Source organism: Pelodiscus sinensis, chromosome 1 (assembly GCF_052426305.1).
Source record: "Pelodiscus sinensis isolate ZL-2025 chromosome 1, ASM5242630v1, whole genome shotgun sequence".
Classification (NCBI taxonomy): Eukaryota; Metazoa; Chordata; order Testudines; family Trionychidae; genus Pelodiscus; species Pelodiscus sinensis.
The window spans coordinates 90,952,508-90,977,854 of record NC_143052.1 but is presented as its reverse complement, the minus strand read 5'-3'; the positions used below and the strand labels follow the sequence as shown (position 1 = coordinate 90,977,854).

The 25,347-nt window shown below is 49.5% G+C and overlaps 2 protein-coding genes across 5 annotated transcripts in view; one reads left to right on the top strand and one right to left on the bottom strand.

Moving 5' to 3' along the window:
- Positions 1–35: 35 nt before the first annotated feature.
- PMM1 (phosphomannomutase 1) lies at positions 36–16,002 on the bottom strand. Of its 4 annotated transcripts, XR_016350397.1 has the most exons (9): positions 15,822–16,002; positions 12,065–12,182; positions 9,833–9,909; positions 9,421–9,512; positions 8,528–8,627; positions 7,248–7,323; positions 6,190–6,277; positions 4,759–4,874; positions 3,650–3,671 (listed from the first exon to the last, which is right to left on the bottom strand). XR_016350397.1 is itself a non-coding variant. In XM_089781003.1 (8 exons), the coding sequence occupies exons 1-8, from the start codon at positions 15,900–15,902 to the stop codon at positions 3,549–3,551; spliced, it is 771 nt and encodes a 256-aa protein (XP_089637129.1). In that variant the 5' UTR covers positions 15,903–15,998; the 3' UTR covers positions 36–3,548. The 4 variants fall into 4 exon arrangements, 3 of the variants coding, with proteins under 3 accessions (XP_089637129.1, XP_089637132.1, XP_075792159.1); XM_089781003.1 differs by lacking the exon at positions 8,528–8,627 and having other exon boundaries at positions 36–3,671; positions 15,822–15,998; XM_089781006.1 differs by lacking the exon at positions 6,190–6,277 and having other exon boundaries at positions 36–3,671; positions 4,759–4,925; positions 15,822–15,995.
- Positions 16,003–16,087: 85 nt separating this feature from the next.
- The window catches only part of XRCC6 (X-ray repair cross complementing 6), a 68,601-nt gene continuing 59,341 nt past the window's right edge, over positions 16,088–25,347 (top strand). Inside the window, exon 1 of the mRNA XM_075936037.1 lies at positions 16,088–16,112. The gene's annotated coding sequence lies outside the window, so the exon portion shown is untranslated. The remainder of the gene's footprint in view (positions 16,113–25,347) is intronic.

Below are 25,347 nucleotides of genomic sequence, written 5' to 3'. Positions count from 1 at the left end.
AGTTCTGAGCAACAAAGCACACAGCCCTCTATGGCCACATTTAACATTTTAATGTGTTAAATACATGGGATCAGTTGTACAGGAGTGGTCTGGCTCTACCACAGACATGACCAGAGCACCTGTCTCCTCGGTCACTGATGCACCCCTCCATGATCAAATACACACAGCAGTAACTCTTGATACTCATTCCTGCTTCATTAGGGGCTGTGGGAGAGTCTGTTTACTAGTGCCAGCTGGCCTGTGGTTAGTTGCAGGTTTAACACAAAGGAGGTGTCCTCCCTGTTTGTAGCCTGTCATAGGTCACTGAATGCTCTGTCTCCCCTGGGAGAAGGTGAGGGGGAGGGACAGGGCTCCCACTTCATGGCCTCTCCACCTCTGTCACAATGAGATCAACCCACCAGGGTTACAAATCCAGTGTTACGAAACAGATGGTAAATTCTAGACCAAAATCTTGCCGAGCGTCTACACTGCATGCGCGTTCTTGTATAAGTAAATTTACAGTACAGTGTCGAAAAACAGTGCTTCTTCCGGAAGTTATTCCTCTCCCCAATAGGATAAGCCCTCTTGCACAAGAGCTCTTCCACAAGAAGGCAGTGTAGACAGGCAACGTGAATTTCTTGGCAGCATTAGGGAGAGCAAAGTGACTAGCCGAACGAGGGCTCTGGGAACGGGGTGCACACAAATACTTCCGAGGAGCGGCCCCATGTGGGGTGGTCAAAAGCTCTTCCTCGGCCGTAAGCCGCTGCTCAGCCAAAGCACAGATGCTCACTGCCCCAAGCTCCAGCAAGGAACCCAGCCTTGCTCCTTCCCACCACACCCACATTTGGTCCCTCGCCCGCTTTACTGCAGTAGTGTAGGGCTGGCAGTGTCAGTGCTAATAGGAAGCAGCCAAGCTGAGCCCCCCAAGGCCTGCTTCTGAGGCAGTGAGCAGGTGCACGTCGTGTGCTAGGTCCTCACCCCTGCACAGCATGGCTGGGGCTAAGCCCCTCCCAAAGTCAGAGGTGGCTTTTGGTAATAAGCTTGACCCCCTTCTCCCACTCATGCTGCTTCCCTGCAGTGGTTGTGGCTGCCAGGGCAGGTGGGGGCCTGCAGGCAGGGAAAGGCTAGAACAGGAAGCCTGGCTCACTCTGTGCATCTGCCGAGGAGGGTAGCTGGTTGGACTCTGCTTCACCCCAGGCAGCCCAGCTGCTCCACTTTATACAGCCTGTGCAGCCCAGCAATGTGCTTTGGAGAAGGGGCCTCCAGCGCTAAATCCACCAGCCTCTGCAGCCCAAGCTGAAGAGCCTGGCACTATGGCCAAGAGCTACACTGGCCTCCCCTCCGCAGCGGCCTGGGGCTGGAGGCACAGCCCACCACGTGCTGACCAGGCCCCAAATATGATTTGGGCTCTAGTGGAGAAGGAACATAACAGTGGCCTGCAGCTGGTAGGATCTCACCTACAACAGACCCTGGAACAGATTCACAGAGCGGTACCTGCCACCACAAGGAAGTGCCCTTCCAGCTGCAAGTGGTGAACTGTGCATTAGCAGGAGCCCTGGGGAAGCCTCAGCAGGCTCGATGTTGAGGAAGGCCAAGTGACCCTTAGCACTGCTGAGAAAATACCCTGCAGGGCTGGGCAGCCGGCGTTGCCCATCGTGCAGTAATGGACCCCAGGTGAGTCCAAAGTGGGTGTAGGGCAGAGCACAACGCGTGGGGGGAGAGCTGTGTAACCCTGCACCCACAGCACAACTAAGCTCCTGAATGGGAAAACAAGCGGGTAGGCCCTGGTAAGGGACCCATCTTACATCTCTGCTCCCACGGCACCCAGCCCCAAGAACAGTCGATAGGCACAAAGCAGCAGCGGAGGGAGGGAGGAGGAAAGTTCTTCCTCTCCCTTAGTCAAACTCTAAGCTCAGCCCTGCAGGGCTGCCAGTAGACATCCCATGCCCAAAGGACCCAGGGCCCCATTATCAGGGTGGCTGAGTACGATGTCATACTGGTGTCACAGGGTACTCAGCCTTTCTGAAAAACTACTGAAAGGGAACCCTGCAAGTGATCCCCTACCTGAATCTGTATGCTCAGACCCCACAGACAACTCGGGATCTAGGAGGCCAAAAGCCATGGGAGGCACTAGGGCCTGGTTTGTTAGCTCAGTAGCAGGAGGAGACTGAAGGCTCTGTGTGTGGTCTAGTCACTACAAAGAAGCAAAGAGCCACTCTGGGCTACAGGGCAAGAAAGCAGTACTCAGAACACAACAGTCTAAAGATGGGCGAAAAAACAGAAGCCACAAAGACCAGGAGAAAGAAAAAGGAAAGAAAAATGGCAGCAGTTCTGCTGGGCATGTCCTGGGCAGCTCTAGGTGGATGGGCACCTGTCTCTGCAGAGGTGACTGGCAAAAGGGAGGGGACAGATTAGGGATGTTCTGTGCTTTCCTTCAGCCAGCCAAAGAATGCTTGAAAGGGCTGGGTTGGTTTTTTAAAGGCTGGGGTTTTCTGAACTAGGATTCCAGCTCCTGTCTAGGCAGGCAGTTCCCAGGGTGTTTGGCAGTGGCATCACTTCATAGCTTCTCCAGACAAGGGAGACTTGAGCAAGTGGGAGAGAAAAGGGCATAGCATTCAGACTGCTGAAACTGCCAGAGCGGATTTCTTTTTTTAAACTGAACACCCACTCTCCTTCAATGCCTAATTAACACGTGGATAAAAGAATCTCTTTGTTAAACTTCCCAGCCTCTTCAGCGGAGGTGCTAAGGGCAGAATAAACACTCCTGACACCTCCCAGAAGTGCTCTAGCCAAATCAAAGCCAACATCCCTGATGTTTCTAGTGTACACAAAAACAGAAACCCAGTGCACCCTTTTTCGAGCTATATAAATAAACACTAAAGAAATACTGGCCTTCTTCATACACTTAAACCAAGCTGGAAAGGGCACAAGACCCAAGAACAGCCAGGTCCATCTAGCCCAGTGGCTGGTGCTAGTGGCCCCAGCGGGAGTGAACAAAACAGTTAATCATCAAGTGATCCATCCCCTGTCGCTCATTCCCAACTTCTGGCAAAACAGGGACAAGCAGAATGTGGGTTTGCAGCCTTGACTATTTTTAAGACCCTTTCCAGGTCACCTGCAGGGACTGGTGGGCTGTGTGAAGCAGTCTGAGAACCACCCAGCTTAGGGGAACCAGACCCTACTTCGTATTTAAAGGTGCTAACTGATGAAGAGTGCCTCGCTTGTGCAAATACGTTTAGAGAGTGAAAGTGTAGTGATTGGCCCCTATACATGCCTCATAACCACAAAGCAGGGAACCATCTCCCACCAAGAACCTTCACCTGGAAAAGGAAGAGAATCTACCTGGTGGCAGGGAGGAATCTGGTCTCACACAGCCCACCTGTATCTGAGGGTGGCAGAAGGTGAATAATCCCCTTCTCTATGCCCTCCCATGCTTCAATTTAAATCTTTCCCTCCTGACCAGCTCCGGAAAGCTTTCTTCGAAGGGCCCAGCACAGAGTCCTTGAATGAAGGTGGTTTTCATGATGTGGGATCTTGGGAGGCAGAGTGCTGGTGAAAGGGTATTGGAGTCACGATTCATTAGCTTTCTCTGGAAAAAATATCTCACGGCACCTCCGGACCGTGTCCTGGGGAGACTGGACGCTGTGTCCTATTGTCCGGGGATCATCATAAATTTCATAATCATTCCCTCCCTGTGGGGGGGAAAAGAAAAGAGAGAGGAGGGTAGTAATCACAACCATAACCCCATTCTCTAGTGATAGCCTGCTGTGTCTTGTACCACTCCCAATGCACTGGAGACTCCACATTTCAGTGGCAAGTGAACAACCCTTCTACAGTCACCTCCGCAGCTGGAGTGGAATGTGGTAGCTTGGAACAGGCCACTAATGTTGTTAGCAGGTTTGGATGCTGCTGAGAAAGGGAGCCAGGGGGTTTGCTGACTCAAAGAGGGAAGTGACTCATTACCCCCATGTGGCTCTAAGGAGCAGGGAGAGAGAGGATTTAGGGTCTGGGGCCAAGGAACTATGGCCAAAACTGGAGCATGAATGGAGCTAATTTTTATCATCTTGCTGCTGCTAACAAAACAAATGCAAAGTCCGAGAAATAAAGGTGTTTAGGTTTCTGCAATGTGTGAACTGTGCTAATGGAGTATGTGGGAAAGGACCCTGTTTACATGGCTGTTCTGCAGCTACAACACTGCAGAGCAATTTAGGACAGGAAGTGAAGGATACCACACCCATCTGAAACTGAGGGAGAATTTCAGAGCAGCACAATGTGGTTATCCAAGCTGGAGCTTGGCTAACACCCCTCTCCCTAGGTGGGTGGAGATGCCCAAGTCAGCTTAGTGCAGCAGGTAAGATCATCCTGTAGCTGAGTCCAGATTGCTAACTGAGCCACTCCTGTTTACACTGAAAAGTCGCTGAAGAAGCGGGTGAGGTTTTGGTTTTACATCTCATTGGTTACATGGCAGCTTCAGCAGCACAGCCCTTCCCAGACCTGTGCTGGGCCACTGGTCAGTACTGACTCAGAAGGAAGAGATCCATCCGCCTGCTAAATCCCCAACATCTCTTCTTACAGACTCAGGTTTCCCTGGAGATGTAAGTTCTGCTGGGACTGCAGCCTACTATGGTATTGTACTGGAGCCCTTTCCCCACTAGAGGGCAGTCTTGCTTGACACAAATTGCAAAGGGAGTTAGGTGACGTCCATATAGCTGGGGAAGATGCCCTGACCTCAGAGAAATGGCTCTTTCCCCTCCCCCAGGAAAGGCAGGGTGTACTCACGGGGGTGGTCTCATTCCCGAAGAAGTAGATGGTGTCGAACCTCTCGTCATCGAGGATATCGAGGCAGTAGCGCTTGTCCCAGCCTTCGGGGAAGACGTCAAAGCTGATCATACCACCTGCCAGCAGGAGGGAGGGTGTTAGGCCAGCAGGCTGGTGTTGGACAGGTGCTGGGTGAATCCTGGCCCTCGCTATCCTGATGCAAAGGGGCATGTCTGTTCGTGTGGACCAGGCAGGCTCCAGCCCAGCCATGGTGACTGAGTCTCTAATGCATGATCAGGCTGACAGCAGCTGCTGTTTCTATGACAATGGGCTGTGATGGCATCAGCGAGGCCCTTGTGACTTCAGCCCAGGGCGCAAACTGGAACCAGAGAGGCAGGCGGGTGTGTGGGGGGAAGGTCCTGCTTTGCTCCAGAGGCATTGGAGACAGGAATCTGCCATAGGCACTGTACCAGCATCTGTCCCCTTTCATGAGTAGTGGGATCTGGGGCCAGCCACCCCTGTTCCATGACATGGCCCCTTTAAAGAAGAGCTGTTTAAGGAGGCAGCAGAGAAGCTGGGGAATGGAGGGCAGGTGTTAGTCAGGGAGCTGCCTTCTGATCCAGGATAAAACCCAGCTGTTGGCTGAGAAGGAGCGGCAGAGAGATTCTGGAGTGGGTGTGTCAGCTTTGAGAACTGAAGGCCTAGATAGAAGGTGAAATTGGAAACTCCAAGAGGGAAGGGCCTGGGCGGGCCCAAGGAGGTGACTTCCGAAAGCCAGGACTGAACCCCAGGAAGGGGAACATTACTGCAAGTATTCTGGGCTGCAACCATGTTCTTGGGAGAACTAGGAGGGAACTGACAGCTGGGTAGCTGCAGGGCCCTGCAGGACCCCCATCGTAATCAAATGCCTCAAGTCCCCTACCTCCTGGGGGTACTGAGAAAAGTATGCTCCCCTTTTACACCGGTGGGGGGCTGTGGCAGAGACACTAAGTGATTTGCTTAAAGGTCCCACAGGAAGCCTGGGGAAGACTAGGAACTAAATCCAGGACTCCAAAGTTCCAGCCCTACCCATAATGGTTCCCTTTTATACCTCCATATGTATTTAAATATGGAAAATAGTGTGTCCTTGCGTTCTGTCACTAAGCAGAGCCGGTCAGTGAGAGGGGCCCTGACGCTGCCCAGGCTATAAGAGCAAATGCAGAGGGAAGGACAGTGAGTTCTGTCTCATTGTTCAGCGGTTTGAGCAGGGGACTGGGTGCTGGGAGCGCCTGAGGCCTTCTGCCACTCTTCATCTGTGTGCACACACCTTTCAGAAGGCATTCTTAATTGTATGTCTCCATTTTGGGGTACACCAAACACTTTATGCCTTATTTTTAGGGGGGGGCTGAGCCCCACAGCTCCCATTATCTTGGTGTGCTCACTTACAATCCCAGCCGACTGCCCTCAGCTTACCAAAGTCATGGGAGAAAGGACAGTTGTTCTGTTCTTGTTCCATGTGCCTTTGAGGAGGAAAACAGGACTGCAATGTCTTTGTCCTTCTCTGCTATGACAAATGCTCTGTGTCAATGCTTGCAGGGATCACAAGATGTTCTTACTGGGGCTGCCTAGAGATGCAGGCACCTCGGAGCACATGGTTGGGGATTCTGAATTAGGGTGGCTATGACTTGCCAGCCCTATGACCCCCCAGCCTAGCTACACTCCTAGTAATGGGCTGTTTTTGATGGGTGCCTTCCATTTCCAATCAGACCTACTTTACTTGCTGAATGGTTCTGAAGAATTCAACTCTGTCACTCACCCTTCCCAATGGCCTACTACTGCTGTGGAAAGACTCAGGAGTGCTGCTCCTCCCACTGTGCTCAATGAAGGTGGCTAGTGGCTGAGCACTCCTGATAATCGGGCCCTTAAAGTGCAGTTTTGCTCTGATTAGTGACCGCAAAAATGGCATCCTGGGCCCCACATTTATTGCCTCTCGATGACTCTAGAATCAGCTTTGCCTTGTAAATGGAGTAAGGGCAGTTGTCTTGAGTCACTCCTGCAAACACAGCTTGGGAGCTGACTCAGTGGGGTTCTAAGGGTGTAACTGAGGGCAGAGTTTGGCTCTGTGTCTGGAACTCTGTTTGCAATTCTGTTGCTGTTGTTTGAGACAGAACAGATTCAAGCTCTCTGCCCCATCACAGTGTCGGCTTCGTACAGCTAACAGGAGTGAAATAGTTAAGACTTAGCATGTCGCTAATGCCAGCACATCTGAGAGATACCAGGGAAGCGGATCTATGGTTTTCTGACCGTTATCATACTTTAAATAGGAAACTGGGATGAAGATCCCTCCCCAGGGATGAACATGGGGAATATACTTCCCAGGGATCTTCACTGGGAGTACACCTCTGACATTTACTCAATCATCTCACTCACTTTTAAGCAGGAAACAGCCTGGCATCCTTCCCTTCCAAGATCCTTATAGGAAATTCATCACACTGTGAAATCCCACAGTAGCCCTCATGCACCTTGCTCACCTCGAGAGAACCGCAGGCCTTTGCCAGCAAACTCTTGCTGCAGGGCTGCCACAAACTTCTCCCGGATCCTCTCTTTCTGTAGATGAGATAAACAGAAGGACAGCAGGAGAAGGGGTTTTTTGAATGATTGTATCTTTGATAGGCCTCGTTCCATTGAATGTCTAGATTCACCTAGAGGCTGACTACCAAGGGTCTGTTTTCAGGCCAGAATTTCCTTGTTATCCCATGTAGCAAGCACAACCTCCTTCCTGCCTCCTGTAATGAGTACCAGGGAGGCAGGAGGGATTCAGCATGGGCTGTAGGGATTTAAAATGGACTCTGCATTAATGCTGCTTTCATTTCTGGATATGATCCCTTCCCTCCAGACCAGTCCTACAGTCCTGTACCCAGGCCACATTAACCTTGACCACGTTAGCCTAGGGAACCCCAGGTCCAGGATGGTCAGTTATTGAGCAATCAGAGTCCCTTCATGCACACCCTCCCCGCCACCCTGGAGCTGATGCATTTTACCATCAACACTATTCTCCCTTGGAGGCTCAGAGGCCCATTTAAGAACTGAAGTCCATAGGTTCCCTGCTTATACATCTGTCATCATGTCTTGACTCTTGATCTCTTCTGCCTTTGGGGAGGGGAGGAAGAAGCCACCATATATAGGCTGGTTCAGCCAGCCTTTGCCAGGATGTCAGAACTCTGTAGCTCACACAGATCTACAGGGATGCTCCTGGTCTGGAAAGCCCACTCAGGAGACATCTGCTCCACTTGGGTTGGGGAATGGAATAAGACATCAATTGACATTGCTGCTTGGCCGTGACTGGAGATGGGCCCTGAGCTGTAAATTCACTCCTAAGTTCGGACAGTTGGTTTAGGGTTTTGGTCAAAGATCATCTCTAGTCATGACACTGGAAAAAACCCATTGAAAATGAGGGACTCTTCTTAGGATGGCTTCTCCAGCACTAGGTTGTACATAGGGAGCCTGTACCCCTACTTGGTCAGCGGCAGCAGATTAGGTCAATTCTTTCTTCTACATATTTCCTTTGGCTTCCAATCCATAGCTTAGCCTCAGCTGCTAGAACTTATACAGGCAAGCTCACAGGCACCAACACAATCATCAGCATGGATATTAGAGAATGAGGCTTGGGCCCAGGACTATGTTAGCATAACAGAAAGTGAGGAACAAGAGACCTAAGTTCTGTGGTGTTACACGGCCAGAAGTGGTCAATGCCCATGACTTTATGCCACGTCGAGGTGGAGGGGAAGGTGGATGGATCTTGGCCAGTTACCTTGTCCAGCTCAGAAAATTCTATTCGCTCTTCTGGGGTGCAGCTTCGGCCAATGGGAGAGATGTTGAGCATTCCGTTGCGGAATTCTATGAAGGTTCCGCTGTTCGTGTGTACATTTTTTTTTTTTAAACACACAATTGGGAAGGGAAGAGAGAAGAATTTATTAAAATAGGAGTGGCTGTAAAACGTGTGATGTCAGAAATGTTTGCAGGGACACTAGATAGGCTAAAAATTACAATAGGATTATCCTCATGCTTCAGGTATAAAGGTCTCACGTTGTAAGCCCAGGAATAAACAAGTCTCCACTTTTGATGCTACAGCAAAGCAAGGCACATTACTGGGATATTAACGACGGCTAAGCTTAGCTCATATAGAGTTGAGGAGAGCTGCCCCAGGATGACAAGGTGTCTTTAAAGAGAAGGAATCAAACCACTTCAATCTAGGACAGACCTCGGGAGAGGGAGCAGCATCTCAGAAGCCAGGGAATCTTAAATAATCTGCGAGCAAAGCTAATCTTGTGGTTAGGGTACAGGGACTCAAATGATGTGGGTTCAGTTCTTAGCTCCACCACGGGATGCATGTGATACTGGGCAAGTCACAATCTCTGTGCTCCAGCTTCCTATCTGCAAAAAGGAGATAACAATACTTCCACTCTTGCCTCTCTTCTAGATTATCAACTCTTTAGAACACGAACCGTCTCTTAAATTGTTCATTTGCAATGTCCAGGAAAGCAAGACTCTGATCTTCGTTAGGGCCTCTATGTACTATCAAAATACAGATAATGAGGCCAAAAGCAAAGCCAGTAGTTCTGCAATTTTAAATGGGATTGTGATTTTCCAATGCCTGGATCTGAATCATACAGGAAAAGCAGATGTGCAGGGGAGAATCATTACCGTTTCTTGGGCAATTTCAGGAGTGCCATGTAGTTGAGACAAAAGTTGATCAGCTCCTGCAAAAGCTCCTCTCCGAGATGATTCTGGATAGCCTGAGGGGGAGGGGAGAGAAAAGCTTAGAGATCACATGAAGCCAAGGCTACCATTAAAGATCCACAAAGCAGAAGTGGAATATTTTTTCCTGGCTCAGCTATTCTACAAAATCCATCCAGGATAACCACTAAAATGATGGGATAGGAGTAGGGCAGATTTGGTAGGAGCTAGGGGGAGTAGAGTTGGCAGATCTCTGGATGGTGGCATGTTGCTGGTTTCATGTGGTGTTGCTGGAACTGTAGATGGACTTGGTGGAGGAGACAGGGAAAGAGGGGCCCCCATGGCTTGGTGAGTGACACAGCAAGTGAGCTAGGCCTACCTGTTTAGCGACCAGCTGCCCATTCTTGTACTGCACGGTACCATTCTCCGCAAAGACGTAATCAAACTTGTCGATGACTGTGGGGAATGGATGTGTGGGGCGGGGGGAGGGGATAAGGGAAATGAAAGCGAGAGGAAAAAAACATTAGCACAACCTCATCCACCACTCGGAGATGGAGCAGTGCTGAGTGATGGGTGTTGGCTGGATTCAGGGTGCTCTGAGACTACTCCATGGCTGTAGCCTCGGCAAACAGGCCTTGAGTCTCATGACTCCCTGTGAAGCTGGTGGAGGTTATGCCCATTTTACACATGGGGAACAAGAGGCATAGAAAGGGGAAGCGACCTGCTGGGACTCAGTGGCAGAGTTGAGATTACAGCTCAGGAATGCCAGACTCCCAGCCATGTGCTCATTCTCCTCGACCTACCTCCACCCTGCTCCCCTCAGCAATGCACTTACTGAGTAACCCCAGCTTCTCCTAGCTGCAATAAACAGTTTATTGCTGACCTTGCAATTAACTTCATGCTCTCTTGAGCCATGAGTCATGTCACCAGGCAGCCTCTCTGTGCTAAGGAGCTAGGAAGAGGATTCTAGTATTTATGCTGATAGTTGAAAATGGGAAAAGGAAAGTGAGAGGACAGGGCAGCTGCCCCTTCCTCAGTCTATTCCCGAGGGCGTTCTGTGCCAAAACAATTAACAATTCTGAAAACTGTATTTGTCAAATAAATGCAAAGGCTCCAGCATGGCACTGGGGAGCACAGGTCACTGGCTGATCACCGTGCAGCTCCTCCCATGGTACACGACAGCGGTGAGGCTGCACCCAACCCTGACAATGCAAGGACAAGGTCTGCCCCAGAAACACGGGAGGGCCTTGATCCCTCCATGCTAGGTGTAGGCAATCAGGTAGCTGTAGGCAATCAGGATCAGCAAAACAGAATCTGAGTGTGGAGGGACTTAGTTGGGGGGTGGGATCCAGGTGTAGGTTGAGAACATTCTGTGTGGGGCAGTCTGGACACGGGGGATCTGGATGTCCATGGATTTTGTTGGGGGATTCTGGGTGCAATGGTAATGGGACTCTGAAGAGAGTCCAGGAGAAGGTGGTTGGGGCTCAGTGGGAGCGTGGGGAACAGCTCCCTCTACAGGGTTCTTTGCCCCTGCAGCTGAGGAGCTGTGTGGGTACAGGAAGTGAGAGAGAAGGGAGGAGTTTACTGAGCTTCTTGCAGCTGAAGGAGAAATCTGGGAATGGATACTATGCAGGGAAAGAAGCCATGTCTTCTCCAGACCACCCCCAATCCCACAGTGATTTACCTCTCTGCTACCTGCCCTGGGCACCTGAAATATCCTGCTCAGGAGGGTCACATGACCACTTTTGTGGCTTTCCTGTCAAAGTCATTTCTCTGCAGGGAAGCAAAGAAATCTGCAGGAGACATAAATTCTGCACATTCACCGTGGTGCAGAATTCCCCCAGGAGCATCAATCTCGCCTTTGTATCTAAGCACTTTGCCCAATCTCTCATTGCTATTCAGGACATTTAGATGCTCAAAATATAGAGCATGGGAGAATGGAATGTCTATGGCTTATGGACCTACTGGAGGTTACAGATGATCAAACCTGAAGGTGGTAGGCCTATATAGCTTATGGAGGCGGGGAAGAGGAGAAGGGAAATTCTAAATGGGCCACTATCATCCCATGCTCTTTGCAAATCCATGACCGCTAAAAGCACATGTGGCTACTGCTAGAGTTAAAAACTGTACTCATAGGCTGCATAGATCAAGCACAGAAGGACACAAACATGCAAACACAATGGGTTACATGTGCTCTTCTGCTCCATTAGAGAGGTCAGTTCTGCTGATGTGACTAGTTGCAGGTCTGGCTATCGGCAGACTGACCCTGCTCTCAATGGCAAACTTCCTGTTGGTTCCAGTGACTTCAGTGGAAGCAGGCCCTTAGGTACAAGCGCTCTGCTTCTAGCAGGAGTGGCTGCCTGGGTGTGAGCTCTGTAGCATAAGTAGTAACGATAGCAGTGCAAATTCTCTCAATGGGGATGATTTCTATCATTTCCATGGGTGGAATCAAACTCAGTGTTCAGGTATCTACAGCTATTCGTAATTACCAACAGCAGACAAGCCAAACTACCTCCAGCCCCACAAAGGAGAGCAGTCTCTCTCTCTCTATCCTCTGTCTCCCTCTTCCTTTCCTACATCCCCCTGGTCTGGGGCAGGAGGACCATCTCACCTTCATCCCCTTCCCCCAGCTGCTCTGCTATCTTGGAGTAGTCAGAGCCTCCCACCACGCCAATCTGGACTCTCTCACGCAGCTCCTGAAGGAACGTATCCACTTCGGTCTCAATTTTCTGGAAGGGCAGGAGCAAGAGGGTTGGTCAGAATACAGCCAGAGTAATGAATGAGTGCTAGCCCCACTTACAGAAGGCCATTCCCAGCCAGTAATGACTGACCTTTAACAGTGTTTCCTTGCCTGGTGAGCAATTTAGTCAAAGCAGGGGCGTGCATTGGAAGTGTGAAAAGCTGCATGTCCCCAGATCTGTCCATTTCCCCCTTCCCCTGCAGATGGGCTTCCACAGGTCTGATCCAAGTGGCAAGGGTTTCTTTGAAAGTCACCTGCCTTCTTTCTGCTCTCTGTGGCATCTGGGAGTGGCCTGTGGGTGCTGCTCACACATCAAGCTACAGCTGCAAGCAACATCTCATCTACCCACACTTCTTTCCTTCTGCAACATTCAACTCAGCCCTGGCAGCAAGTGAAGCCTAATCCCACCACGATACAAATGGGCACTTATCTTCCCAAGTCCAGCAGCACGCAGTCACTTGGGGGGGTGTGTGTGTGAGAGAGAAATGGGAACACGGAGGTGACGCCACCAGGTCACAGAGGAAAAAATACACTGGGAAAGGTGGAAAAATGATAGGGAGGATAGAAGAAGCAAAAGGGTGGAGGGTAAGGGCCACACGCAGGGAGAGGAGGAAGTGTGACTATATTTTCCAACAGTGAAGAATTCTTAGTAAATGAGCATCCTATTCCCCCGTGTCATAATGCTCCATGTCTTTCCCCTCACCCTAACACACACAGTGGTAACATACTGCTCCTTTCTGTATTTAACTTAAGGGATGGAAGGTACCTATTCATCAATAATCCCTCCCAAATGGGAGAGATCCTACCCAAAACATTTGGGAAAATGTGTCCTAAGGGATGGCTGCCCATGCGGACAAATCAAACTGCACCACAGAAATCACTGTAACAGGGCTAGAGGTGAAGGAAAGACAGTAGGGGCCACAATAAGTCTCAAAAGAAGTGCCAGTCAGGAGCTTGGCTCTTGCTCTCTTCCCCTCCTCCTAATAAACCATCTTGTTAGACTTTAAAGTGCTGCATAGTCCGGTCTTTGGTTCCTCCTCCTCAAGGCTGCCCCATTACTGCCTAATCCCATTAACAGAATGCTAATTGAAGCCACACAGGCTCCATCAAGGCTTTACCTTCCTCCTGCTCACTGCAGGTCTGGCCAAAATAGTCATAGGCAGTGTTCCCTGGAAGATGCATACCAGCACAGCTTCACATGTGATTCATCAGCCCCACCCAGTCAGCCAGATCCATGCAGGGAACCCTGAGCTTCTGATTGGACGGGGCTGATGAATCACCTATGAGCTGTGCTGCACAACTGGTCACAAGCCATGCTGCTGCAGGTGAGGCATCCCTCTGTTGTAGGCTTGGACTACATGCCCCTCCTAGGGGAAAAGTCTCAGAGAGGTACCTGTGTTTGTATCTGCAAAGAGGAGGAGGCCTATGACACCTTAGAGTCTAACAGATTTATTAGGGCATAATCTTTTGTGGGTAAAACCCACTTCATCAGATGAATTGGAATAGAAGTTACAGAAGGAAATATACACACAAGGAAGAAGTTGATTAGCCTCATTCACACAAGTCAGTCAGATGGGGGTGGCTCATTCAGTCTTTTTACTGGTTTGTAACTATAGGTTATGTCTACACTATTATCAAACCAATACAGGCTGAATTGATCCAGGATAAATCCCATGTTGTGCCCTACTCAAAGCAAGTCATTTCTACTGGGTAAACAATTAGAGCCATTCATCAAAGGCCAAATTGTGCTGTGCTCACAAATTCTGAGTTCCTGCATACATTTGTAGTTAGCTCATAGATAAACCATGGAGAGCACTTGTGTAGTAAGGCAAGCCCAACAGGTTTTACAAGCATGTGAGGAGGGCAACACAGAGATAAGGCAATAACCTTTTACAGATAAGTAAACTCAGTCCCACAGTGGACAGCATAGTCTGTGTGTATGCAAGAGGCCTTCACTCTGTAGCAGGGCTCAAAACAGCTGATAGGCAGACGTAGGCCCAGGGCCAGCACTTCATCCTGGAGCGGCTAAGAATGCATGGATGTGGGGTCTGGATGGGATTACACTGGAAGAGCCAGAGTCCCTTAGGTTTGGCCAGCTAGGCCCCCCAACCTGCTCTCATTCCTTGCAAGATTACAGCACCTTTTCCGGCTGTAAGGGGAACAAGCCTCTTCCCTTTACCCAGCTTCTAATACCAAGCAGCTATTGTAAACCAGTTATTGCATCACAAACATATGGCAGGCAGCAAGGGAAAAGAACTTTGACATATTAATCAGAGACTTTTTTCTATCTCCCCCAAAACCAACATCACAAGGAAGCAGGGAGGACCCATATATGTCTATGCTACAATTAAAAACCTCTCCTGGACAGTGTTAACTGACTTAGGCTCAAAGAGTTTGGGCTAAGGAGCTGTTTAACTGCAGTGCAATGTTTGGGCTAGAGAAAGTTGTAGGTCCCAGAGATGGGGCAATTTAAATGTCTGTATTGCAACCTAAACAGGGCCTTAGCTGGAGCCCTGCAGTTTGAAGCAACTGGCATGAACCAGCCAAGGCTGTCCAACTGCAGCACTGACATACCCTAAGAGGCTATTAGATGCTGATATCTAGCCAATGCTGGTCTCTATGGCTACGTCGACACTGGCGGCTTCTTGCACAAGAACAGTGCCGAGCGCCCACACTGCCCTCTTGCGTAAGAGCTCCTGCGCAAGAGGGCTTAAACCTGTTAAAAAAAAGAGCGTAGCTCTTGCGCAAGAAGCCTTCTCTTACCATTTCTTTGCGCAAGAGCGGTCAGGCAGTGTGGATGCTGTGCGGATTCTTGCGCAAGAACGGCCATACTTGCGTAAGAAGCCGCGAGTGTAGACGTGATGTAAAGATCTTGTTCCAGATGTAACCCAAAAGGTGCCCCCACCTGGCCTGTGGGAGGAGCAAATGTACAGGACATTAAAAAGGTAGATCTCCATCACCAGAACAATCCTGCGCATTCAGCCCGCTGGACTAACACCTTGGGGTCGTTTCCTAGGAAAGGAGCTTTTTGGCTTAAAGTAAGGCAGACATCTGTCTACAGCACCATATAAATTCAGTGAATCGTCTCCTCTGAGAAACCTACGCTTGGGGGGGGAAGCGGAGAGCACCGGGCTCAAGAGGCACTAGAAGAATTGTGGGAGGGCAGGAATAGCAAAGGCAGGATGTAACAGGGCAGGACTGAGGGCACTGGCAGAGCTATGGGACGCCTCAGGAGTGATTGGCTGCGGGGCACTGGCATCCCTGCCCGTCCGACTCCAGCTAGCCAGCCACTGCCAGGCGGGGCTCGGGGTACCTGTTGCCCAAAACGCCGCTCGAAGAGGCGCCCCGGGAGGGCAGGCAGGCAGGCGGGCGGTCTCTCAGGGGAGGGCAGCAGGGCTAGGAGCCCGGGCTCGCGCTAGATCCGACAGGCTCCGAACTGGTCTCCCCGCGAGCTGGGGCCCCTCTGCAGCGCCCGCTTGGATGGGGGGTTCGGCGGGGGGCACCGGGCGGGGGCTCCGCTTCCGTGCGCCCCGCGCCCCGGCCGGCTCCATTCATTGCCCGCGATGCTCAAGGACAGGCGCGGGCCCGGCCCGGCCAGGCAGCAACCCCGGGACCCACAGGCGGGTACCTGGCGAGCCGGCGTGAGGGTCCCATCCACGTCGAAGAGGCAGAGGACGCGCTCCCGGCCGGGCGGCTCGCTGCCAGCCATCGCTGCGGCGGCCCAGCCCCGGGCTGCGGAAGGCGCGCGGGGAGGACTGACAGGCGGGAGGGCGGGCGAGAGGCGTCGCCCCGTCTGGGCCAATGGCGGCGCACGGGCGGGCTGCGGAGGCGGGGGATACCCGCCCGGGCACACGTAGGCCGCCGCGGCTTTGCACTGCGCTCCCAGCGGCTGGCGGGAAAGTTTGCTGAGCCGCTCCAGGTGAGTAGCGCGCCCGCTGGCCGAGGCGTAAGGAGGTGGAGGGGCAGTAGCCCCGCAGCTTTGCCCGTGCGGCCTGTAGAGAGGCGAGCCCCGTGTCCCCGGAGCCCCAGCGACGGTGCCGCTGAGGCGCTGGGCTGTGCAGGGCCGGCTGCCAGGTGCAGCGTCCGTGCTGCTCGATCTCGCGTGGGGCTTGGCCGAGCCCTTCTGGGTCTTTGTGGTGGGCTCCATACGAGCCTCAGACCGGCTTTGCAGCCTGCAAGGGAGGAGCAGCGCGCCAGTGGCTGGGAAATGTGGAAATGCAGTTTGTAGCCGTGGTTCCACACCTGCGCAAGCCTGGCCTAAAAGCAATCCTATAGGTTTAGAAGTTAAAATAAAAATCCAAGTTAATAATTACTTAGAAAAGTTAGAGGTCAATTTAACTTCTGTGCCAGGAAAGATAATGGAGCAAGTAATTAAGGCATTCATCTGCAAACACCTGGAAGATAATAGGGTGATGGGTAACAGCCAGAATGGTTTTGAAATGAACAAATCATGTCAAACCAATCTGATAGCTTTCTTTGATAAAATAACAAGTCTTGTGGATAAGACAAAAGCGGTGGATGTGGTATACCTAGACTTTAATAAAACAAAAGACAGGACTATGCAGCACTTTAAAGACTAACGAGATGGCTCATTAGGCGATGAGCTTTTGTGGGCCAGACCCACTTCCTCAGATCTGAGGAAGTGGGTCTGGCCCATGAAAGCTCATCACCTAATAAACCATCTCGTTAGTCTTTAAAGTGCTGCATAGTCCTGTCTTTTGTTTCAGCAAGATCAAACTAACACAGCTACATCTCTATTACTGGATATCAATAAGGCATTGATACAGTCTCACATAATCTCCTTATCAATAAACTAGGCAAATACAACTTAGGTGGGGCTATTATAAGGTGGGTGCATAACTGGCTGGATAACCATTCTCAGAGAGTAGTTATTAGTAGCTCACAATCCTGCTGGAAGGGCATAACTAGTGGGGTTCTGCAGGGGTCTGTTTTGGGACCAGTTCTGTTCAATATCTTCAACAACAATTTAGATATTGGCATAGAGAGTACACTTATTAAGTTTGCAGATGATACCAAGCTGGGAGGGGTTGCAACTACTTGGGAGGATAGGGTCATAATTAAAAACGATCTGGACAAACTAGAGAAATGGTCTGAAGTAAATAGGATGAAGTTTAATACGGACAAATACAAAGTACTTCACTTAGAAAGGAACAACCAGTTTCACACATACAGAATGGGAAGTGACTGTCTAGGAAGGAGTACTGCAAAAAGGGATCTAGGGTCATAGTGGACCACAAGTTAAATATGAGTCAACAGTGTGACACTGTTACAAAAAAAAAAAAAAAAAAAAAAAAAGCAAACATGATCCAGAGATGCATTAACAGGAATGTTGTGAGCAAGACATAAGAAGTCATTCTTCCGCTCTACTCTGCGCTGGCTAGGCCCCAATTGGAGTATTGTGTCCAGGTCTGGGCACCACATTTCAAGAAAGATGTGGAAAAATTGGAGAAGGTCCAGAGAAGAGCAACAAGAATGATTAAAGGTCTAGAAAACATGAGCTATGAGAGAAGACTGAAAGAATTGTGCTTGTTTAATTTAGAAGAGAGAAGACTGGGAAGGGACATGATAGCAGTTTTCAAGTATCTAAAAGTGTGTTATAAGGAGGAGGGTGAAAAATTGTTCTCCTTGGGCTCTGAAGATAGACAAGAAGCAGTGGGCTTAAATTGCAGGAAGGGAGGTTTAAGTTGGATATTAGGAAAAACTTCCTAACTGTCAGGGTGGTTAAACACTGGAATAAATTGCCTAGAGAAGTTGTGGAATCTCTCTCTGGAGATATTTAAGAGCAGGTTAGATAGATCTATCAGGGATGATCTAGACAGTGCTCGATCCTGCCATGAGGACAGGGGACTGGACTCGATGACCTCTTGAGGTCCCTTCCAGTTCTAGTATTCTATGAACCTGTGAACGGCCACTGGTGCAACCCTTTTGCACTTCAGAGTCCTGCTGCCAGTCACTGAATGAGCGGCCTGCATGGGGTTTGCAAAACTGGTCCTTTGTGGGTCTGGAAAGACCCGTTAGCAATTCTTCCCTATATTTATGTTATAGTATCACCTGGGAGCTCCAGTCATGGATCCAGGATCTGATTGTTAGAAGACACTGAACAGTCATATAAACAGATTGTCCCAGCCCCTAAGAGCTTTGTTCATGTTTTAGAAGGAGCAGCCGTCTGTTGCATTCTATTTTCAGACAGTTACTGTTGTTGGGGCAGAGCCACCACTGGGACTTTCAGAGGAAAATAAATGCTATTCTTGGGTGAATTAATGCCTCTTAATTTTTGAGAAGTGTCACTTATTCACAGGGTCTCATCAGTGGTCTCCAGCCTTTTTAAGCATGAGATCACTTTTTAAATTTAAGAGCAATCCAAGATCTACCTCAAACCCAAATCCCCTTGCCCCACCTCTTTTGTGCCCCTTCTCCAAGGCCCCACCCCTGCTCACTCCATTCTCCCTCCTTCCTCCATCACTTTCACCAGGCTGGGGCAGAGGGTTGGGATTGGATTAAGGGATTTGCAGTGTGAGAGGCGCTCTTAGCTGAGCTAGGGGCAGGCAGTTGGGGTATTAGAGTGGGTTCTAGATGCAGGCTCTGGGAGAGTGTTTGGATGCAGGAGTGCTCGGGGTGAGAACAGGTGTATGGGGTGCTGGAGGGGGTTTATGACGGGTAGGTCTCAGGATGTGGGCTCCTTCTGGGCACTACTTATGTCAGGTGGCCCCAGGGTGGTGGTGCAGTGGGGCTAAGGCAGGCATATCCCTGCCCTGGCCCTGTACCACTCCCAAAAGCAGCCAGCAAACTTTTATTTCATGTTTAACCACCCTGACAGTTAGGAAGTTTTTCCTAATGTCCAACCTAAACCTCCCTTGCTGCAGTTTAGCTCATTGCTTCTAGTTCTATCATCAGAGGCTAACGAGAACGATTTTTCTCCTTCTTCCTCCTTGTAACATCCTTTTAGATACTGGAAAACTGCTATCATGTCCCCTCTCTGTCTTCTCTTTTCTAAATTAATATGAAGTATAAACCTGTTTACTAATCTAGACATGGTAAGTGAGGGCCATTAGTAGTTCTTAAGGAACTTAATGGCCTGGTAATTGGGACAATGATCTGTGAATAGTCTTGCTTTTCCTGTAAGCCTGGACTGTGGTTGGTCCTGCTGTGACATGTGGCCAGGTCACCTGATACTGGAATCCATATTGAATTTTGTACTTTTCCACAGGGGTGTGGCACTGGAGAAAGGCTTCCTGCCCTAGGAATATTCTATATAAGGAAAGAGAAGTAAACAGTGACTGTCTTCAGCTGGCTTTACAGACTGCCACCCCAAGAGGTTATAATAAAACACCTGGGAAAAAAATGTAATAACAGGGCTGGAGAACAGCTGCTGTACCCAGGTCAGAAAGAATAGCTCTGGCCCAAAAATGACTTTACCTGAAATAAGAACTTGGGTGCAAAATTATGATTAGTAACAAATGATCTTTAATATATTAGATTTAGCTAGCGTGTTTTATTTTGCTTAGTGACTTACTTTGATCTGCCTGCTTTCACACTTTTATACTTAATAAAATCACTTTTGTTTATTATTAAACCCAGTGTAAATAATTGTTGCCAGGATGCAGGAGAGTGGAAGGGAGAATAGCTGTGTATATCTCTGTCATTGATAAAGAGGGCAAGCAACTTATGAGCTTGCTCTGTATAAAACTTTTATCTGGGGTTGTGGTCCCTTTGGGATTGTGCACCTAGGTGCTGTGTCAAGTCCTTGTGACTGAGCCTTCCCAGAACTAAGCTACTCTGTGTCTGTACTGCTTTGCTGTGGGCTGTGATTCCCAACTCTGTGCCTTTGCTGGGAAGACCAGAGGTTCTGGCTAGCAGGATAGGGTGGTGGGATGACCTAGAAGGCAGGTAAGCTGGCTGAGTGGTATTTTCAGCACAGTAAGTGATACTCTCAAAGGATCTCTGAGCAAACCCATCACAGTGTATTAGAACTGTGGTCCACTGAAGTGCTGGTAAAAGATTTCTCTCTACTTTCTGGGTTATTACCTGGCCTGGTGATTCAAAAGATAAAACCTCGTCACAGCAGGGGGCAGTATCCCTAAAATTACATGCTGTGATCCACTTCAGGGCAGATTTGCTCCATCAGTTTCTATCACTCCACCTCACCTACCAGAGATCACTCATAAGCTGTTGTGCCTCTTTCCCTAGTACAGTGTTTCTCAACCAGTGGTACACATACCCTTTGGGGTACGCGAGAAGTCTGGGGGCGGGGGTACCTCAACACAAATGAAATTTGGCAAAAAATGTCCGGGGTGGGGGTGGCTTGTCAAATTGAACATTCGGAGCCACGCACCCGGACATTAACAGCCACTCCGTGCACGCCTGGTGGGAAAAGTGTGTGGCTGCAGTGGCAGCTCTGGTGAGACCCAGGTTAGGTCCAAGTTGGGGGGCAGGTTTAGGCGGGGAGAAAAAGAAAGTCACTTCTTCAAGTTTGTTTCCTCTCCAGTAGCCTCCTCGGGGTGCTCCAGCGGGGAGGGTGGCTGAACCTGGAGATGTGCCATGCCCATCAGCAGCTCAGTACAATGCATCCCAATAGCATCTTCCCCGGGGTGCTGCAGAGAGGAGCTAAAAGGTTGTGAAGCATAAGCTTTGCTCCAAAGGACCCCTCCCCCCACATCAGCGGCATAACGAGGAGGAGCAGTTGCCCCCAGGCGCCATGCTAGGGGGGTGCTGGGCTGGGGTGTGTACAGCCCCATGTGGCGAGCCTGGCCCTGGCGGGCCACTTGCTCCCTGCAGACAAGCCACTGAGGTAGGGCTGGGTGGCAGGAGTGAGCGCTTCAAAGGTAGGGTTACGTCTGGTGCCTGGCTCTGGGGGAGAGGAGGGGCATTGGATTAGAGCAGGGAGGTTGCGGGTGCCTGGCTCTGGGGGTACTTTAAAAAAATTATAAGAGTACTTTGTAAAAAAAAGTTGAGACACACTGCCCCAGCATCTCCATGCAGAGGATTCTGAAGCATCTTTTTGAAGAGGCAGTTATTTCAACTAGCTAAATGGGGGAGAGTTTGGAACAGTGTTCCCTGTAAACTGTGTGTTTTGGGCGGCCTCCCAGGAAAAATTCAAATACCGTATTTTCTGGCGTATAAGGCGACTGGGCGTATAAGACGACCCCCTAATTTTCTAGTTAAAAGATAGGTTTTCGTCTTATACTCGCCGTATAAGACTACTCCCCCTTCAGAGGCCAACCGGCAGCGCCCCTCCGCCTCCCCGGCTTTGCTCCCGGTGTCCCTGGTCTGCTGGAGACGGTCCCCAGCAGACCAGGGGCACCGGGAGCAAAGCCGAAGTGGCAGCGGGGTGCTGCGCTTCTGAGGTTTTGCTCTGGCAAAGCCTCAGAGGTGCGGGACCCCGCCGCGGCTGCGGCTTTGCTCCCGGTGTCCCTGGTCTGCTGGAGACGGTCCCCAGCAGACCAGGGACACCGGCAGCAAAGCCTCTGAGGACGCTGGCAGCGGGACAGCCGCGGCGCGTCTGGGCTGCCCCGCTGCCGGAGCCCCTCCGCGGCTTTGCTCCGCGTCTTCCTGGTCTGCAGACCAGGGAGACGTGGAGCAGCTTTTCTCGCCCCGAAGTACATGGGCGGCGGGACTGCGAGGTCCCGCAGTCTGTGTCCTCCGGGGCGAGAAAAGCCCCGTTCGAACCTGCAAGTCGGGGACTGCCTGTATACCCGGCGTATAAGACGACCCCCGATTTTTGGGGGATGTTTTTTAGCATAAAAAGTCGTCTTATACGCCGGAAAATACGGTAGCTGCCGAGCTGATTAGCAGAGTGCCCATATTGTCCCACAGCCAGAAGCATGTTTCTACTGGTAGTGCACATAACACAATTTATTCTGCACACAGATGGAAAAAAACCAGGGAATGTTGGACTGGAAATCTCTTTGGGGACTGGACCCATCTTTTTGTTGTGTGTTTGTGCAGTACCTAGTGCAATTGGGGTCCTGCTTCAGGACTAGGACTTATAGGTGCTATTGCAATACAAATAGTAAGTGAAATATACAGAGGTAGATTTTTCTGTAAAGGTCTTACCTTCCTTCCTCCCCCCCCCTGCATCCCCCTCCTGTTCTGAAATGTGATTTGTCCTTTTCATATGTGTTCATTTTTTTAATTGTATCCTTTGGTATATATGGTTGTGACTATTTTCTTCCACTAATTGATCTGAGGAAGTGGGTCTGGCCCACGAAAGCTCATCATCTAATAAACCATCTTGTTAGTCTTTAAAGTGCTACATTGTCCTGCATTATACATCTAGGTGATTTTTAAATCATTGAATTAAATCATGATTTAAATCAAGTTTCCCGCTGATACTACTTCACCTTTTTTAAACAATGGTACAAATATGATCCCTAAAACATGTTAACTTACAACTCAGTACAGCATTTTACAATATCTAAGGCTGTGTCTAGATTGCACCCCTTTTCCGTAAAAGGGATGCAAATTAGACACAGCGCAATTGCAAATGAAGCGGGGATTTAAATCTTCCCCGCTTCATTTGCATAAACATGGCTGCTGCTTTTTTCCAGCTCGGGGCTTTGCCGGGAAAAAGCGCCAGTCTAGACGGGGATCTTTCGGAAAATAAAGCCTTTTCCGAAAGATCCCTTATTCTTCTTAAAATCAGGAATAAGGGATCTTTCGGAAAAGGCTTTATTTTCCGAAAGATCCCCGTCTAGACTGGCGCTTTTTGCCGGCAAAGCCCCGAGCTGGAAAAAAGCAGCAGCCATGTTTAGGCAAATGAAGCGGGGAAGATTTAAATCCCCGCTTCATTTGCAATTGCGCTGTGTCTAATTGCATCCCTTTTACGGAAAAGGGGTGCAATCTAGACACAGCCTAAGAGTATAGTTTTTGTAATTTTTTTTAGATAACTAGATTTTTATTGATTTAGGAAATCTATATATTTGAGAGAGTTTGAGAGTGAGCGAATCTGTCAGTCTGTTTGTTCAAGAACGCCTCCTAAACAGTAAGAGGTAGGACCACCAAATTTGGTATGCATCTTCCTCTTATAATTTAAAGCAAGTTAAGGATTTGGTGGTGGTGGGGGGGTCTGGAGCTCCCCTCCCCCCCTCCATGCATATAGGAACCCATAAAACCATATAGAAGAGACACACAATCTCTAGACAAGTGAAAGGGGCTGGCTGGGGCCATTCCTCCCCCCAATCTGGGCTGCCCAACCCTCAAGTACACTTTGGGGGGGGCTGCACCCCCCATTCATATAGGAGTATTCCTGGCTATTCCCCTTCATCAGGGAACAAGGGGAAAGTGTGCAGTTTGCTCCATTCCTCATTCTGGTTGGAGAGTGAAGGGGGTAGACGAATCTGGATCTGCTGCATCTGGAGGACATGCACCCCTTCCCTGGCAGTGTCTGCTGGGGCTACAGCAACCATGGAGAGGAGCTTCTTACCTAGTCCCAAACTACTGTGGTAAGAGAGGGCTGGGGTTGTCTTTTCTCCCCAGGGTAGCTTGCATACTGATCTCCCTCATCCCCAGCCCCACCCCAGAACAATGATTTAAATGAAGAAAAACAAAAATTGAGATAAGGACCTGAATAACGCAGGGTAAATCTTTTAGTAGTGTATAGTTCTCATTACTTGTGTCAAGCTGCAGGTGCAGCAGCAAAGTTTCACATTTGCAATTGCAGCAGTCTTCTGCGTTGCTGGCGGATGGCTGTCAAACTTTTTTTTTAATTTTAAAATTTTATTAGCTCCAACAGACAAGTCATCACAACACTAAATGTATGGCGTTCTTAGAGCTTCTATAACTAGCTCTCATCTTCCTCTCTCCCACTGTCATTTTGATTCATAGACTGAAACAGAAATATGAATTTTCCTGCTTTTTGAACTCCTAGTCAATTTCTTAGCTTTGAACGAATAATACCAAATGATGAAAATATTTGCTCTGTCTCTGCAGAGGAAATCTGCGAAAAGTTGGCTTAGCAACCGAAGGAACTTTGTTTTAAGGTGGCTGGGTAATGATTCCCACCAACTCAAGGAAGTGACTTAGTCAATATACATTTATTGATATTTTGAACAATTTGATTTTGCTCCAGCCCTGAAATTTATTATGAAAGAATAACTGAGGAGTGAGTCTGAGATGCCCATGCATCATCATCTTTTTAAGTTAGGCATCTACCTTTGTATCTGAGCTTAAGAATGTTTGCAAGAAAATGAGGTGGAGTTAGTGCAGGGGCAAGATGAGGCCTGTGGACTGGATCAGGCCTGCTAAGTCATCATAGCCAGCCTCCGGGCTGACCCACCAGGACCCTCAGGCACAGAAGCAGCCCCACGCCGCTTTAAGCAGCTGGCTACTCCCTATGGCTCTCTACTCCGGCCGCCAGGGGGAGGGGAAGGCTTTGCATGCTGCTTCTGTCCATAGCACAATTTCTCAGCTCCTATTGGCTGGAAACTGCAATTAGTTTCAATAGAAGATACAGAAGTAAGGCTGTGTGTGGGGTAGAGCTACCAGGGACCAGCTGCCACTGTACTTGCATCAGAGCAAATCCCTCATGTGGCCAGGCAATGTCATGATTTGACAGATGCAGTTTTATTTCAACATAGCCACAGAATACCTCAGTTACCCGCTCTCATCATAGTCCTCATTGACTGTAGCTTTGTCTGATTCAGTATCAGATTTGCTTGGTTTTAAAAGATTCCTGTCTGGCATCTGAAAGAGAAACAGGCCTCTCTCTCGCGTATGCTTTGGTATCACTACTACACATTCTGCAAATCGTGCTCTGCTCCATCGTCACCTTTGGCCTTCAGATCTTTTCCCTTTTGGGCCCAACACTTAAACATCAGAAAATATTTTGGGGATATGTGCTCTCCAAGATCTAGCAGTTCTCACTTCAATTCTCCTTGTGTTGTTTGCTTCCAGGAGTATGTGCCCAGTTACCCTGTTCCCAGAGCCTTACAGCCTGAGTTCTTGCAGATACTTTGAATAAGTTTCCAGGCCAGCAGGAGCGTGACTGAACATTTTTGCCTTGTGATGCTTGCCCACAATCCAGGAAGCTGGGCTTTCTTTTTGTAATGGGGACTAGTTTTTCCTCCTTGTAAAATGCTACAAAGTGAATCTTGCATAAATGTGGTTTGGTGGCTTTGGAAACTAGAGACCTGGCT

Coding starts and splice junctions, on each gene's coding strand:
- PMM1 (XM_089781006.1), bottom strand. CDS start 15,902: ATGGCTGGCAGCGAGCCGCCCGGCCGGGAGCGCGTCCTCTGCCTCTTC. Junction 9,910..12,064: donor GCTGGGGGAAGGGGATGAAG/GTGAGATGGTCC, acceptor CATTCCCCACAG/TCATCGACAAGTTTGATTAC. Junction 7,324..8,527: donor AATTTTCTGAGCTGGACAAG/GTAACTGGCCAA, acceptor TCTCATCTACAG/AAAGAGAGGATCCGGGAGAA.